This window comes from Solenopsis invicta, chromosome 5 (genome assembly GCF_016802725.1).
Source record: "Solenopsis invicta isolate M01_SB chromosome 5, UNIL_Sinv_3.0, whole genome shotgun sequence".
Classification (NCBI taxonomy): domain Eukaryota; kingdom Metazoa; phylum Arthropoda; class Insecta; order Hymenoptera; family Formicidae; genus Solenopsis; species Solenopsis invicta.
The window spans coordinates 20,098,671-20,111,752 of record NC_052668.1 but is presented as its reverse complement, the minus strand read 5'-3'; the positions used below and the strand labels follow the sequence as shown (position 1 = coordinate 20,111,752).

Below are 13,082 nucleotides of genomic sequence, written 5' to 3'. Positions count from 1 at the left end.
TTTACCTTGAATATAAGAATAACATTTTTATATATTTATTATTTAAGTGACAAGAATATAAAATTTGTTTAGAAAATTGTCTTACATTAATATAATTAAATAATATAATATAATAAAAATAGAAAATGTTTATAACAAAAAATAATATAACTTTTACGTATTATTTTAATTGAATAAAGTTTAGATAATTACATGTAAAACAAAAATAATTATGTTTTAAAGCTAATTTTATCATACAAAATAATGTTAATTTTACATGTAATTAATTTTTAATTGCAATAAAGAGTACAGAGTCTTTTTGTGTTATAGAAATGTTAACACAGTATGAGAATTATTTTATGTATTCACATTATATTGAATTAACACAAAAATTTGAGTGATTGTTTGAAAAATAAAAATAAAAAATAAAAAAATGTTGAATTTTTCACTTATCTGATCTTTATGCGTATTGTAAGATGTTATTTATTTGTTAGTATAGCTTTCAACGATTATACTCGTCTTTTTCTTACATATTATCGTGAATTAACTATTGCAATTTGCAATTTTAAATACAACTGATAAAAAAATTATTTACAAATATAATTATGCAATTATTTAATTAGATACCAATTTAGTTTTCTTGAATAATTCCAAAGATCGTTTATCAAATATTTCTTGGCCTCGATTATCGCTTCAATTGGTGTGACTTGAATTTTTCGTTTTTCTCGTTCGAAACCATCGTTTTTTAAATGTCTTACGTAATTTTTTAGGTTTAGCAAAATCGAGCATATTTTCATTTTCCGTTTCCTTCAAAATATCATTAATAACAGAATTTCTCTTCTTGATTACGGATTTTCTTTTGTGTGTCTTCTCTTTTACAGTTATATCCATTTGCAAACTTTTTCGAAACCTTGTCGCAAACAAATATAGTACGTTATTTTACATGTATAACTATCAATTGGACGATATATATCATTTATAGAATTTTTAGCAGATATAAAATTAATTTTTCTATTATAAAATTTAAATATTACGTACGTACGTACGTAAGTGTATTCGCGCGCGCGCGCGTGTGTGTGTGTATGTATATTTATGTAAAGGCGTTTGCATCTTGAAAATAATATGATGGAAAGTAACTTTATTATACACTGTTGAATTCATATTAAAGTAACGCTTAATTTAGTTATAAAAAAAAAACATTTGAAATACTTTTCAAAATTTTGAAAAAAATGTTAAATGTGTATGTTTTAAAAAGTAAAATTCTGATATACATTCTACAATACTCAATTAATACAAATTATCATATAATTAAGTATTACCTGAAATAAAATACGAGACCTATTATAATGCAGCACATTAAAAATAGAATCATTGCCAACGCTGAATAAGCGACAAATTTCTCACTTGGCATCCATCCAAAAATGGGTCGTGTTAATTTGTCCTCCATTAAATGAGTACGCCAATTTGGAGGTTCAAGAACTTATCCGCAAAAAAAAAGTGTTTCATATTACAATGCACAATATAAAAATTTTGTATAAAAATATTTTATCGTTAATCTTTTAGTTATCTTTTTGTGAAAAATTATTTTTTACTTTTTGTTGATTGATACTATTATAAATATTATTAATTTTAACAACCTCTTTATTTATATCCCTTAAATATTCATAAAATGTTCATAATGTCCCAAACATTTCAAGAATCAGTATCAATTCCAAGAATATTTCATTTTAAAATATTTACATAACGTAAAATTAATGTTCAAATGTTGATGAAAACACGCATTTCACTCTTATTGATATGTTCGAGATACATACATACGCACAAACGCACGTACGCATAGAATGATTGTTACACACTTGGAGGATATATTTCATAGATATGTACCCAACGAAAAGATACGTATAATATTTATTAATTTATCTTGGAATATACCCAGAGTATTCAATATCTAAATAATTAAATTTTATGTAGATGGATGTGTATGTGTGTGCGTGTGTGTGCGCGTGCGCGCGCGTGTGTGTGTGAGTGGGTGTGTGTGTGTGTGTGTTTTAGGAACGTCAAGTTCTTAATTTAATTTTTAAACTGAACTGAAGCGAAATTGTACCGTCAAGACACAATCCATTTATTTTTACCTAGAAGCCCAGTTTTTGAGCTCACTTTTTAGGAATTTTTTTATTACGACGCAAGGAGATATATATATATATATATATATATATATATACAGGGTGCGAGAAAAGTTCCGGGACGGCGAAATATCTCGAAAACTAAGCATTTTAGGAAAAAGTGTTTCAGACAAAAGTTGTAGGGTTTAAAAAGATCTATTTACTGATCTTATCAGTTTGACCTTGGATGGCGTCGCCAAGGTCAGATCGAAATTACATTAACTTTTTTAAATGGAACACCTAACTTTTTATTGCATATTTTTGTAGCTTATCTCGAGACCTTTCCAAAACATTACAAGAAAGTTTATTTTCGTTGAATACTTTCCGAGTTGTGAGGCTTGAAAGCTACAGTGTACTGTAGTGTGGGTCCAGCCACTCTTGCCTTAACTGGCCGGACCCACACGCCACTCTTGCCTTAACTGGCTTTCAAGCCTCACAACTCGGAAAGTACTCAACGAAAATAAACTTTCTTGTAATGTTTTGGAAAGGTCTCGATAAGCTACAAGAATATGTAATAAAAAGTTAGGTGTTCCATTTAAAAAAGTTAATGTAATTTCGATCTGACCTTGGCGACGCCATCCAAGGTCAAACTGATAAGATCAGTAAATAGATCTTTTTAAACCCTACAACTTTTGTCTGAAACACTTTTTCCTAAAATGTTTAGTTTTCGAGATATTTCGCCGTCCTGGAACTTTTCTCGCACCCTGTATATATATATATATATATATATATATATATATATATATATATCTCACAACGTGTTGCGTCTTTTATTCTATTCTATATGCTAAGAACGTGTCTCAAGCAAAACAACAAGTCAAAATGACATCAAAATGAATCGTAATTGATCGAAAAGTGACTTTTAATGATCATTTTGTAGTCACTTTGACATCATTTTGACGTCGTGATGACTCCTTATTCTGCTTGGGATGCTCGTGGTGAGAGCGACTGCTAGTACAACAAGCGTACACACAATATACTGAACATTTCATTAATATTTGAACATTCTTCTATTCCAATATATATGGAATATTTGACAAATCGAACATTTTGTGAACATGTTACTGGATCAAATATATTTCAATACTGAATTATTGTAACATAATTATTTAGAAATGAAAAAATATTTACATATACGAGTATGTTATTTCATAGTACCTTTTACGCGGATTACATTTGTCGTCCATTTAAAATTCAAATCACTTTGCTCTACAATGCATTTCCATGTACCATGATGAGATTTATTTACAATGGGAACATAATCGACATTTACAGCTATGGGCAATGTGACTCCATAGTCCTTCCATACGTTATTTTCGATCATCCAATAAACTTTCAAATCAGAATATACATAACCGAGAATAACACAATGGCACACTACGTGCATAGGTAGAGTTTCGCGAATTATAATACTTTCCCTAATCGGAAACACTGCCAAAGTTATCACTTGAATTATCATATATGTTCCATCTATTCGATGTACAGTGAGAGTATATACGCCCGAGTCGTTTGATTCTGCCCTATTTATTACTGCGAAAAATAATAGAGATACATACGTTAATTTGCAGATGATAAATCGTTACCCATTAATTAATTAACAACTGATGCGAATAAATATTATATTACGTACTGACTTCATAATTTTTAATTTGCAATCTCTGACGATTGTTTGGAATAAAAATTCCATTGTGAGACCAGTGTATTTCGGAATCGGGTGATTCAATTTTGATGGAATTTACTATGTCAGAATTCAAAGGAAACGATATTGACTCATGTTCCTTGACGGTAAGAGCAGTGTGATTAGATGCGATTACTCTTTTTACTAAAGTTATGGTATCTATTAAAATTAAAAAATTAAAAAGTATATAAACTTCATTATTATATGAGCATTCTCACGAACGACTCGCATAAAAAAAAAGAAGTAAGTATACATATAGTGAATAAACGTAAAGAATTAAATAAGAATTTTGACTACTAGCGAAAAAGTGTAGCGCAAACTAAAGGAGATATCGTAATACTTAATAATCCTCTCTTCCTTCTCCTAGTTATCGTTACCTCTCGTAAAGAACGTCAACAATTTTACGATACTACAAATATTAATTTTAGCCAGAAAAATAACCTTCGGTTATGTCGCCACAAAGAATCGTATTACAACGACCCGTCATGCTACTAGGTCCTGTACAAGGCTCGCCCCGTACGTTGGGTGCCGGCGAATTACAGTAACGTCTTCTAGTTCCTATGCCTCCGTTACAACTAGCACTGCACGTCCATGGCCCCCACTCGGACCATCCACCGTCCAAAGGAGGCCCATCTATATCTGTATGCAATTAAATGATTGAACGATAAGGCGCTAAATAAATAGTTTAGTGATAAAGTAACAGTGGTTGTGATTTTTTTGTAAATAAATTATCCAAATCTAATTTTATAAATAAATAAATTATTAGAGATTGTCAATATTATAATTATCTTTGAATATATATATTTTATTTTTTTTAATTAAATTTTTTTATTTTCAATTGTGTACCTGATGGTATGCAATTCGCACTCCAAGTGGCCCAACCACCATTCGGACCCACGACAAGTGAGAAAAAATAAAAAATGAGCGGTTGACGATGCACATAATGAAATACGTTCGTCTCATTGCAAAATACTTGAATCGTATATTCGGACCATCTTTTCGACGAAATCGTAAATGAATTTTAATTACACATTCAAACTAGATTCAATGCATATAAATATATTTTTAATTAGATTACTTTATAGTAACATTTGTCCAGAAATTTGTATTAAATATAGGCTTGAGTGACTTCTGTTTATGATAGATCCTTACTCTGGGATATGTAATTTTCAGAAAATATATCCATTGATTTCGTTCGCCGAGTGTGAGCGCGTAAAATCTGCAAAATGTAAATGAAAATGGCTTTATGATTGAAGAAAGTAAAAGATTTTTTTAAATAATTATTTTTATTTATACCCTGGTGTTGCGGGCATTAAAAGTAACGGTATTAGAACGATTCCTTTCGCGCGGATCATCAACATTAATTTATTTGGTCTGACTACCTCTTCTTTGGACCATGTCGACAATGGTAATATTCTAGTATAGCGATCGGTTTGTGTATTCTCTATATGGCATCCTATATAAAAGACAATAAAACGAAAGCAGTTTAATGAAAAACAAAGCAATCGTAAGCACGCATTTTCGATAGCAAGATACACCAGTACTCGAAGCACAATCGAAAGCAACTCCTATCGCATGCCCTTTCTCGCTGTTATAGTAGTAATAAATTGGTAAGAATGCTTTAGCTGGTTCGGGATGTTTCCATTCGAATAGCGGATTTAACCCTCCTTCGTAATAAAGAAGAACGTGTCCACGAGGTATGCGAATAACAAAGCTACTCCACTTGCCAAGATATAATAAATGCGGTAATGTTTTTTTCTTCACCAAAATTATATCTAATGAATGATCGAGAAAGAGATTAACTTGTAAACGAATATTTTCATTACCGCAACATAATTTCTAATTACCTTGTTCTTCCGATTGATAATATAGAAGAACTTTTTCGTTATCTAAAGCTCCAATCTTGAGAATGTAACGAGATTTTAATCCGTCATCAGCAGTGAACACAAATGTTATGGAATCTGGCTGGTCAGGTTCCCATGCTTTCAATGAAAAATGTAAGCCTTCCGTACGATATTCTGGTAAAACGTATAATCGTCGTCCAATACCATGTCCTTTTACGAAAAATGTACATTCTTCTATGAATTAATAGAACAAGTATTTACATTATCAATCGGTTATTTACACGCACGCACGCACGCACGCACACACACACACACACACACACACACACACACACTCTCTCTCTCTCTCTCTCTCTCTCTGCAAATTTCTTTATTTTTCAGTAATAAAAATGTTATTTCTAAACGTAAATTGGAAAATTTCTAAAAATAAATAAATAAATACAAAGAAGCACACTTAAACAAATATACAAACATTTCCATATATTTTTAATATAACAGAAACATATTATTTTTACTTCTAAAATCTTTTTTTCTCTTACTACTCTTGCATCAATTGTATTTATCTTTTTTTCATATTTGCATGCACACTTACATGATCGCATGCGCGACCATGTGACGCGAATGATGAACATGAAATAATAAAATAACAAGGAATAAAATGTTTGAAATACAAGTTTGTTACAAATATGGGAGAAAATATTTAGTCTGTATTAATTTCTTCGAGTTGTACATCTGTCCCAATTGAAAAAATATTTTATTGTTTTCAATTTTTAAACAATATTTTATTCTGCTTAACAATTAAAATTTTACCTGGCTTATCGCAATCCCTTACATCACACAGATCCTGCGGCACTAGTGGATCCGTTGTGTAACACCACGTGCCAGCAATATTGCGCGAAGGATCTCTGCAATAATTACTGGCATCTCGCACACTACGTTCAGGATAAAGACTATCATTTAAATATGCTCGGTTGACAAAATGAATAGATTTGGCAATTATAAATTCTGACTGCGATGATAAATTTGATAATAATGGTTTCACAAGTGATTGTGATAATCCCGATAACATATTTCGTTTTGTAATCAAATGACGTTTTCTACGAGATTTTGCGCGAATCAATCTTAAAGACCTAGGAAGAGGTTTTATTTTCAATGTTGCATTCAATCTTTGTATTTGTTTCGAATCATCATCTTTCAACCATTTTGCACAAGTTCGTCCTGAACGAGTGGTCGATAATGTACCTATGTAGTCGTTAGCAGTTCCTGCCATTCGACATTCTGCAAGAAGAAATATTTCGATTCTTTAAAAAAATCTCTACCTAAAGAAAGATAAAAACAGACTATTGTTCGTAATTTACTAATTAAGCAACACATAAAAAATATTAATGTAAATTACTGTAAATACCTGATGATCTGCAAATTCGTACAGGGCAAAATTGTTTCGTAACATCAGTGGCATACGAAGTAGAAATCGTATAGCAATATGGTCCGTTAGGATCGTGTGTCGGATTCCTACATTTGTTTAAAGCTTTCACTATGGATCTATCTACGAAATTATCAGCTATTTTCTCCATGTACGGTATCTAAAAAGCATACAATTTTACTTACAACTAGAAATATAAGCATATCATTCTTTCCAATATTATACTAAATCTGGATACGATAAATTCAGAAAGTGAAATAAATAAACATTAACGAATTACGGTTTACAGTTAAATTATTTCTAATTATATACAAAGTAAACATTTTAAATATTTTACTTGTTTTCATTTTAGAAAAAAAACAAAATTTTTCACAAGTTTTATAATTCTTTGTTTTTTAATATATAATATTTACGCAGAAAATTTTTTTACAATATTTTGTTTTGTAACAACAATGTCACTGATAGTTCAAATATATTAGATCTTAATTATAAATTGTAAATAATTTTATATAAAAATACCTAAATATTAAAATTTATTGCTACATACGAAAGTATCGTGCATTATAATTTTTAAAGCTTTAATTTGTCAAAAGTCCTATGTTTTCAAAAATTACAAATTATCTAGAAAAAATAAATAACTTGATATTTTCGTTGAGAAAACAGGAAGAATTGAATTTAAAAAAAGACTTTATCGGATAGAGAATTTATGATAAAGCAAACGCGTTATAGTTTTATTGAAATATTTTGTAAAAAAAATACAGTATTTAAACCTCTTCTGCTATCCATGGAATACACGGAAGTTCCCTTTCACTCGTCCATTGTGCTCCTCGATATTGATAATCTGCGATATTGTGAATACAATTTGGAGGTTGAGGACTTTCTATCGTATCCGTTGCTAACATGATAAAAATTAAATTTGAAACGAAAACTTGTAAAACATTAGTAAATTGCAATACACGATATAATGTCCTAAAATTAACTAATTAAAAAATAGATATATACCATCGGGTGGACAAAAGAATGTCCAATGTGCTATCGTTCGATTGCTTCCAACACTGAACCAACGTAAGGTAATTAATAAATCATGATTTACATTTATAATTTTCTCACTTCCATACGTACGTTGCGAAAATAAACGCAAATGCGTCCCAAAAATACTAAAAATATTGCACATAAATATTTATTATGGAAAAAAAATACAAGTTTCTCAATAGATTAAACCGAAAATGTTTCGGTATATTAAAATATATTGACCTAATAGTAAACTCTTTCCAATCCCAATAGTCTATCAAGCCTTTAACTGTAATTTCTTTCAAATATTGTTTCACTGATTTCTCATTTTCTTGATACAACAAGGCTGTAACATCTTCATGTCCAATTTCTACCTAAAATAAATATTTGCTGTCATTTATACTTTCCACATCTAATTTTGATGTTTGAATATTAAACATAATAAAGAAATGAAAGTATTTATTTTACTGTGAAACAAGGAAACAATGCTCCAGGACTTTGATACAATCGTATCTCTATATTACGGCTAGCTCGAACGTAAAAATGAATATCCCGTGTGTCATTACTCTTTTGCATAGGCCAAATTCTTAAAAATTCATTTCCAAAAGTTATGTGACTTTCACAATCTAAATAACCAAGAAATAAAGAAAACTTGGTAAAAATAATTCAATAGTATGTAAACAGAGTGACAAGTCTAATAGACGTAGTAATTGTGGAACAAATGATTTTCCACACAATATATAGTAAGAAAGATTGCAGAAACGTTTTATCGCAACGTTTTATCGCAACAGTAGTTGCAACGAGATTATCGTATGCAATTGTTCGTAAGCTCAAAGAATCGAAAAATGTGCATACGCGTATACATACGAGTACATATTTTATATAATTGTACATAAAATCTTAGCAGTTTATTTTCACAATGTTTTTAAAATATTGACACGTTACTAAAATCATACTGCATATTTGTTTTATATTTTAATAATGTCTCTGAAACATTGTATTGCAATATGTAAAATTGCAATGTTGTTGCAACGTAGCTACGAGCTTCCGTATTACACAAACATAAATTTAAGTATGCTACTAAACATTTTTGACAAAACTCTGTTCTCCATAAGATACCAGTGCCCATGATACCATAGTGCAAAAAGCTGTCAGGATATAAACTCGATATACTATTTTCCATTTTATACTTATCCATAATTAACGGTTTAGATACACCATGTATTCCAAGTGAGATAAAACCACCACCCCATGCAATCCACAGGCCAGTCCATTCGGTACTGAGTAATATTTCAGGTGTATCTTCGAAAATATACGTCTAAAAATATAACAATCAAATTAAGCGTTTATCACATGCTTTCGAAAGAAATAACAAGTGAGCATAGAGATATTTTTCAGTCAAGGTGGATCTTACTGGATAATATTTTCTCTTTAAGTCAATTATTGTTACAAACACATTTCAGGATTATAAACTGGGTGCCGATATACATATGATTTTTAAATTTGAAACCGTAATCGAAAACCGAAGCTAGAAATAATAAAGTAAGGTGTCCCCGACTCTGGTTAGGGGGATTTCCGCACTCTTTGAGATTCAAAGAGTATCGAATTTAGAAGAATTTAGAAAGTAAATATAATTATTCTTTTCTTTTTGTTATATTGTCCACACTAACGTTGGTAATTGGATACGTCTGACCGCTGCCATTATTCGAAATCAAAAGTTCAACTCCTGCCTTCCAATCCTGAGCAATCTTTTTGGCAGAAGATGGGATTGGAAGCAAACTTAATAATATTTTGGCTTCTGCCTAAATATACATAGATTTATTTTATCGATTGTCTTATGTGATTTATGCTGCTTGGATTTATTAGATTTATCGTAATAACGTTCATACACTTAACAACGTTGACATACGTTTTGTTCATTGAGAGGATTCCAAAGTTTAATCCAAAAAGATACGTTTCCATAAGTAGTATTTAATCTTGATAATATGGTATAGATTAATGAATTTTGTGAATATGTCAAACAATCTAGAAACGTTAATTATTTTAAATAAAAGTGGACGTAATTTACGCGTAATTTTTTATGTAATTTGTCGTTAATTTGTAATTATTGTAATACGTTTTGATTTTTTATTATATTATTGGATAATCCTAACCTTCAGCATCACAAAATGGAATGTCGCAATATTCTCTTTTTACTAGTTCATAATTCTTTTCTTCCACGTAACACCAAGGACCACCAGTGTCACCGTTTGGATTTCTACAGAAATTATTTGCTTTCACTCTTGATCCATCTGGAAAATTTTTATCATGGAATTTGACAGACTTCTAGAAGTAAATGACAAATATTAAAAATGTAAAATACAAATCTTTACACAAATATATATAATTTTTGTAGTTAGTTGATTAAATTTTCTCACTTTTGTGTCGTCAAGTTTATATTTTCTGTTCCAAGATTTACATTTTCTTTTGGAAGCACCGACGCTACGACTTCCGCCATACTCGACTCCCAATCCCGTTACGATGCAATCTACCACGCAATTATATAAAACATTTGTATTCGATATTTGTTTATTTACGAAAACTGTTATGAACAAAACCCAGTTGCTAGACCCAGACGTTCGCCCAGACCTAATAAGACGCGTAAACGCTGCAAACTGTATTAACGAATTGAATATTTATTAAATTGGGATATCTGAACAATCGAGATCGTGTCAAAGACAGATTTGAAAAATATCTGTTGTAATTTATATAAAAAAAGAAACTATTTATCTAATACGAAAGTTATACAATACTCTTAAATTGATTATATACATACATATGCAACGTATATACATATGTATGTATAATATGCATATAACAGAAAAATATACGAGCAAAATACAATTGTGTAAATGAAGGAAATCAAACAAACTTGAACAATGTGACATAGATTCGAATAGCTATTGAGCTCTTATTAGAAATGAAAAATGCATTTTTCATCATCAATGTGCCATTTATGTTACATTTGCAAATAGAACTTATTTTTAATATACACGTCATTAAAGCTAATCTGTTACAACTTTTATTCGAAAATCTATTTTTTTTTTTTTTTTTATCTATTTAGCTATTTCCCAGTAGTATAGATCTCCTAAATACATCCATCATAAAATGTTTTAAGGATATCCTGTGTGCCATTTGGATTAGCACATTACCGACAGTTTATTTATGTTTCATCATTAAATCAGCAATATTTACCTTTGTAATTGCAAAGAGGAACGTCACATTCATCATCAATTACCATAGGATCTAACGTATAACACCAAGGACCTCTAGGATCTCGAGTAGGATTTCTACAGTAATTTTTAGCAAGTTTCATAGATCTCTCTGGAAAATCTATGTCACTTATATTCTTATTGGTAATCTAATAACAATGGAATTTACATTAGATATTAATTAGCTACGCATAGACAGGTTTAAATACGACGGTTAAATGTTACGCATAATATAAAAAATTACAATAACGCAAATGAGTAATGTAGTATTAGTATATGCAACAATTGTTACATACAAAAATATAAAAGAATTAAATATTGGATTTCTTAGTTCCTTCATTACGAATTGAACGTTTTAAAAATATTGTTATATAAAAAAATTGTATGCAAAACAAAATTTGAGTCGTTTATTACGTTTTAATGTCCTATGCTTGTCACAGAATACAAATTTATGTCGTAAACTAACTTTATGAAGCGATTGTTGAACCGTCCATAATTGACAACGAAAACCACCAACGGTTGTCGTAATAAAACCTCTATATTCGGTTCCTAATTGAGATACCTTACACTTGGATAAATCAATTATCGATGTATTACGCACTGGAAAAAATGAAGTAATGACATATAACAATTAGGCAGATTTGTAGATTATCGTACAGAGAACAAACAATATGTTTGCATTGGAAAGTACAGTAAGTAACAAGCAGAAAAATACAAGCGAGCCTCTTTGTAATCTTTATTACTTTCTCATTTGCATCGTTCTTTATCAGATATAATTTATGTGCCCTTGTGTGACCAAGCGAAAGATTATAAATAGTGAGAGAGAGAGAGAGAGAGAGAGAGAGAGAGAGAGAGAGAGCAAAACATAATCTCAGTACACATATGTAAATTGCGTTTTCCGATCATGAGCTGTACCTTTATTGTTCTAGAAATAAGAAAGTTTCAATAAATTTGCTTAATCTCTCCAACGTAAAAGTTAAAGAAAAAAAGACAAAACCTAAAGAATAATTATGAGTATCTTTGATTATAGAGATACAAGCTACGAGTCTCTCTCTTCAATTTCATAACGCATTTAACGCATTTAACTCAGAGCATTAGGCTCTAACTGTATGATCTTGTTGGGTATATGATTTCATTGATTGTTCTCATTTTAAAATTTATGTCTTAATTTAATTATATTACATAAATTTGCAACACTTAAACTTGAAATTTGCAAAATCAGAGCTACAAAATATTGTCCAACGTGCATATTTGTTTTTTTAATTTAATGAATAATTAATGAATGATATATATTTGTGAGAGGGTATTCCAAAATAATTTTAGTTTGTATTTAGAGAATATTGTCCATTCGATATTCCATATTTCCATTGCAGTCAACTGCATTGAGATTTTAGTTAATAATAAATTTTGGTTTATTATTTATCTATTTCTTTCAGTTTTGCATATAATTTCTTCCATTAATTGAAAACTGCAATGTAGGAAGAATTAATTAAATAAAGAAATAAATTAATATTCTATTATTTTAATGGTAATTATACAGTTTAGAGGTCTCACCTCCAATTTCGATAAAATAAGACTCATTCGGTGCGTTTTTACACGAAACGAAAGAATCCGGCAGAAATAATTGTCGCTCTGTCTCGCAAAACAAAATATCGTTAAAGTTAACAACAATTCAAGCAAATTTAGGTTAGGAAACCTCTAGTTGTTATACCACTTATACCGATGAGATGCAGC

General features: G+C 30.0%; 1 protein-coding gene across 1 annotated transcript; it reads right to left on the bottom strand.

Moving 5' to 3' along the window:
• Positions 1 to 574: 574 nt before the first annotated feature.
• LOC105195293 lies at positions 575 to 11,961 on the bottom strand (the record flags this gene model as incomplete). The annotated part of the gene is made up of 23 exons (XM_039449256.1): positions 575 to 889; positions 1,299 to 1,458; positions 3,300 to 3,671; positions 3,772 to 4,032; positions 4,249 to 4,458; positions 4,666 to 4,829; positions 4,898 to 5,038; positions 5,116 to 5,275; positions 5,364 to 5,594; positions 5,667 to 5,897; positions 6,474 to 6,941; positions 7,069 to 7,246; positions 7,857 to 7,981; positions 8,089 to 8,243; positions 8,341 to 8,471; positions 8,566 to 8,757; positions 9,179 to 9,415; positions 9,768 to 9,899; positions 10,007 to 10,122; positions 10,251 to 10,422; positions 10,515 to 10,624; positions 11,332 to 11,497; positions 11,815 to 11,961. Coding segments are annotated over 23 exons (4,476 nt in total), but the record flags the coding sequence as incomplete, so codon positions are not given.
• Between the last annotated feature and the right edge of the window lie 1,121 nt (positions 11,962 to 13,082).